This window comes from Alligator sinensis, unplaced genomic scaffold (genome assembly GCF_000455745.1).
Source record: "Alligator sinensis unplaced genomic scaffold, ASM45574v1 scaffold1131_1, whole genome shotgun sequence".
Taxonomy (NCBI): domain Eukaryota; kingdom Metazoa; phylum Chordata; order Crocodylia; family Alligatoridae; genus Alligator; species Alligator sinensis.
The window spans coordinates 602,988-608,134 of record NW_005842218.1 but is presented as its reverse complement, the minus strand read 5'-3'; the positions used below and the strand labels follow the sequence as shown (position 1 = coordinate 608,134).

The window sequence follows — 5,147 nt, the reverse complement described above, 5'->3', positions numbered from 1 at the left end:
AAGGAAGATTGTTTTGTGTTTCAAGGAAGACTCAGGAGATGTGATTTGAGTTCATGGCTATCCAAAGGCATTATTGTCTTCTGGTCTCCATGTGTACAGAAAACCAAATTCCCCTTTCCATGATTTGTCCTGTAAATAAAAAATATTTACAATTTATTTTCTCAAAAATAACTTGAATAGCTTTTTCTCTCTCTTTTTTAAAGCAACTGCAATTAAATTCTCAGGCACCAGGACAAGTAATAATTGCCTTTGTTAAAATACCTGCAGTTTGAGATGAGAATTATTTCATGAAGTCATGTAGCAAGAATGGAGTGGACAGGGAAACAACTAAACTGCAAGCCACTCCCTCCAGTCACCAGACCCCTAACCACACATGTACGCTGCTGGAGCATTGGCTCCTTTTCTAGAGCCAAGCTGGTAAATATAGAAACAAAGGAAAACTATGGATGCCTTTAAATCATTATAATCAGTGACCTTGAAGAACAGGTATATAAGCCTGCATCTAGCAGAATCCTGACAGTTTCCTTCTTTACTATTCAGGGTAAGTACCAATCTTTCTTCCTTCGGAGCATATGTATAGCCCACTGTGCTCTTTTGTTTTTAATGTAGCTTAAGATTTTAAGGCTTTGGCAATGATGTCAGTAAGCACATAATGGTAAGGTAGCAAATGGTATGGTAGCAAATTTGTCTTTTTCTGAGAATTTTGGTAGCTAACATTTACTTGTTCGTTTAGCCAACTGGAACTAGTTGAACCAAGTCATTTATGAAAACTTGAGGTCTCTTGTTATGCTGCTGATTGGAACTCATCAGCTATTATATTCAAGTCCTGTTTTCCATCATCCTTAACATCTCAGCAAGATTATAAATAATGCAGTTCAAATTTTTAAGCAAATCAGCTATCCAAGGCATGTTTAAATAGGAACTGAGCCACTGTCCTTTGAGAATTGCTGGGTACCACTTCAAATTTACACTAGGCCAGCCTTCATAGCTCCTGCAGATTTGCAAATCACACTTCACTAGCACTGTAGCCTAATGGCTCAAGTTGAGAACAAGGAACAGGCAAACTAAATCGCCTGCTTTCTAGCTTTGGACCTTCCACTGACTGGTGATTTTGGGCAAGTCACTTAACTTCTTTTTTATGTCATTTAAGAACTTGAAACACTAATTCTCAGGGATGTTTTCAAGCATAACTCTGGTTTATAAAGTGTTTTGGACCCTGCAAATAAAGGCACTGTTCAAATGCAAGCTATTACTAATATTAGGGCGGGCTGACTAACAAGTTCCCTAAAGATGGTATCATCCCCATCTTTGCTGACAATAATGACTTCAAAGCATCTTGTGGATCTTGGCACAGAGAGGTCTTTTCTGCTAATTTTAGCAATGCTTCTCCTTAACAGTATAAAATGCTTAACAGTATAAAATGCTTAGCTTTGCTGGCTGGCCATGGATTTATAGTTTCCACTGCAGAAAGAAAGAAAACCTACTTTCATAACTACTTTCACTTCCATGCAGGACAGAAGTACATATAAAGTGAATGGTGTAGCAGTAGCTTGTTTTACATTTGAGCTTTTGAGATGATTTCCAGAATCAAATTTGCTAATTTGCTAATTTAAAAATGGACTCATATGTGCACATTTATCATGAAATGACTTGTACCTTCTGTTACAACTCTGTTTAAAAAATGATTTGATATAGTTTCATAACTCTCTGTAATGCCATGACTGCTTCTATGATTTATCCTTCCACAATGACAAGGTCCTGCCAAATTAGACTGTCATGAGGGTTTTGAGTAAAATCTCCACAGGGATTTACAGTCAGCTCATATTGACACTGAAGTAATTGTCAGCAATTGAGCCTGGATAGGGAACCTGTCCAGAATGGAACATGTCCAGAAAATTACTTTGAGTTAATGAAGACTTTTGACTTCATGAGAATCCCATAAAATAAATGAACAAGAAATAACAAAGCCTGAAACCAAGCAAGAGCATCTTGAAAAATTCTCTTCAGTTATTAGTCTTGGCACAGCAAGTAAAGCTGACCAAGTGAATATCTGCAAGAATCAACTATGCAGGCATCAAATATCAATTAATTATGACCTCTTGATTTTAACAAAATAATTCAGAAGACCGATTATGTTTGATAGACAAGACTTTGGCAGGGGGATTGTTCCTTCCTGGGTTCTTGTTCACATTAGTTCCCCAATCCAACTGGGCTTTATACAGGGTAATATAAAAGATATTAATAACATATCTAACCTTGGTGAAAAGTAAAATGTTTATATAGGAGAACAAATTCATCACTCCACTTCAGTGAAATTTCACTAAAGATAACTTTGGCCTGTTTTTCTAGAGTGCACAATCATTTTAATAGACACTTTGAATGAGATATAGCTGTTAAAGGGTAACGTTTCTTTGCACTGACTTGCAGTGTTTAAGAGGTTCTCACTGCATAAATGCCAGTGGACTTCAAGTAACACATTTTCTTAGCAATGAAAATAAAGGCATCATGAAGTAATTAAGGGTGCCTATACATGTACATTGAGGGTGCTCTGACACACTGCAATTCAAAGCAGACTCGATGAATTGAGTCTGCTGGAGCATGGTAATTACCACGCTCCAGCAGACTCCAGCATCACATCCATCTGCACCCCCATGCTGAAAAATGGCAGCAGGGGCACTTTAACTAACGCTCATTTGATGGGCTTTAATTAAAGCACCCCTGCCACCATTTTCCAGTGCAGGGATGCTGATACACATGATGATCTGGTTACTTTAATTAGAGCTGTTCTAATTAAAGTCTGTCCATACCCCTCCCCTAGAAGCATGTGTATAAATGCCCTATATGCCTTACAGTATGATGACAGGTTTATGTTAGATATCAGTCTCTTAATCGACTGTACACCACATGCTGTCTAATTTTCAGCCTGATGGTCATTTCAGTTCTAATGCTTTTACTTTCATCCACTTACCACACAACCAAGTTCTTAAATTGTATTTCATACTATATTCTAAGTGTTATGTTATGGAGAGTCTAAGACTTTGATCCTTGCACAGTCAGCACATTTCCTCAGCTCAGTCTTGCCACAGCAAAGATTAGAGTTCTTCGCTTCAGAATTTATTGAGCAAATATTTCTATAAAGAAAACCAGGGTAAGTGCAAATGTTTGGCTTTCTGCAGCTCACATTTTTGCCAGCAGTTGATACACAGAAATTGGGGTCCTTGACTACAGCTTATAGGTAAAATGATGACTGTAACAGTAGCTAAAAAAAACAAAAGCTTGACTACTAGACCAAATCAAGAAAACTGTGAAACAGTTGACATTAAAAGGGCCCTGAACCCTGTTGAACTGACATTCCAAGAAAACACTTACCTAGAAGCATGGGGAGTGTGTGTATTAACTCCCTGGAGATGCAATGGGAGTTTCCAAATAACCCTGCCAATGCCCAGGAACTTGACTGGAAATTAGCTCAATGCTAAGTGATTATGAAAAATCCAAGTCTTAAATGGTCCCTGATTATAAATGACTCTCAAGCAAGGCTGTGTGAATTGCATGAGTTTTCATATGAAAGAGTTGAAATATTTCCTTGTCTTTTAAATTTGATGTAAAATGATAGCTTATCTTTTGTATTATAAAAAGATGAGACAATTCTCCCAGGCAGAAAAGCATGATTTAGGCTAGGACTATTGAATAGGCAGAATTCAGCTGACTCCAAAGAGCTTGCAAGGCTTTTTAGGGTTATTCTAGCCAAGAATCTTTATTTGACATGTTTGCTTTTTTGAAATTATTAGACACTCTTGCTGCCACTTTATTCTGCGTGTTCTGTATCAGATTTCAAATGTGTTAAGAAACAAGGGTATTTTTGCTTTGTGTTTTGCAGACTAGATCCTCTTCTTCGTTCTTTGGGCTACGCCACCTTGATAACTTACCAAGATGATGGACATGTCAGAATTTGGGGAGGCTGCGCCCTTCCTCAGGAAGAGTGAGAACGAGCTGATGAAGTTACAAACTGTGGCATTTGAAGGTAAAATATAGTCTCTGTAATTGGCTGGCAACTGCTGCTGGCCTGTTCAACCCTGCACTCATGAAGAAGTTGGTTAAATTAGCCCACATTGAACTCCATGCTCCTGCAGCTCTGCGGTTACTGGCCCACACAAGCCAAGTGAAAGCTCACTCAGGTATTATTACACTGTACTGGAGTGCTTATGTGACTGCAGTGCATGCAGATCCTTAGCTGGTGAACTCCATGCTTAATTGGATTCACCAATAAGGTGCATTATGACTAAGCTTTTCAATGTAGCATACACTGAAATGTGTCTATTTAGACCAGGGGAAAAACAGTACCCTGTTCTAACTAGATGTCTCTATATTTAATCAGCCTCTACATTGCATATCAAGACATATTGTATGATGGATATTCCCTAACCTCTCCAGGTTGCCTGTTCCAGTCCTTAACCATCCCCATACTTAGATAAGTGTACATCAGCTTATCAATAACAGCTTGTGTATACTGTATCATATTTATCCAAATTCAAGATGACTTTGAATTTAAGATGACCCACCCCATAAATGGACTTTATAATTTTCCATTTGTAGAATGTAATTGAGGAAAGCCACCTTATATATGTTCCCTTGCTGCTATGGTGGAGAAAGCAGCAGCAGGGGACAAGGGGCCAGATCCCCACCCTTGCTCTCCTGTGCCTGTGTCTATCCCCCCGGTGCCTGCTCCCCTTGATATCTGTCCTCTGCCATGTGCCCCTCTATACTTTCTTGCCCCTTATCACACCTGTGCCTGACCCCTGCTTCAGGTCCTTTGTGACTATTCCCCCACACACTCCATGCTCACCCTTCCTACCCCTCCTTACCTTCTGCTGCAACTCTGGTTTGGCTCTGAGGCACTCAGCAGTAGTGACAGCCCCAGTCCTGGTCCAGCCACTCCTAAGCAGAAGCGGTGGCAGCTCCCAGCCAGGCCAGGCCAGGGCTGGAGGGACCAGAGCAGAAGGTAAGGGGGGAAGGGGCAGCTGTGGGCAGGGGGAGTAGGAGGTGGAGCTGCAGTGGGGAGCAGGGGGCTGAGGGGTGGGCACTGGCTCGGGGGCAGGGTGTGGGACCCCCCCTCCAGTCTCCCCCTCACTCTCCACAGCAGCAAGCCC

At 40.5% G+C, this 5,147-nt stretch overlaps 1 protein-coding gene across 1 annotated transcript in view; it reads left to right on the top strand.

Moving 5' to 3' along the window:
* The first annotated feature begins 381 nt into the window (after positions 1–381).
* The window catches only part of MYH15 (myosin heavy chain 15), a 73,580-nt gene continuing 68,814 nt past the window's right edge, over positions 382–5,147 (top strand). Inside the window, 2 exon segments of the mRNA XM_025208065.1 lie at positions 382–541; positions 3,878–4,021. Coding sequence (XP_025063850.1) covers positions 3,931–4,021 — 91 coding nt within the window. The 5' untranslated portion in view covers positions 382–541; positions 3,878–3,930.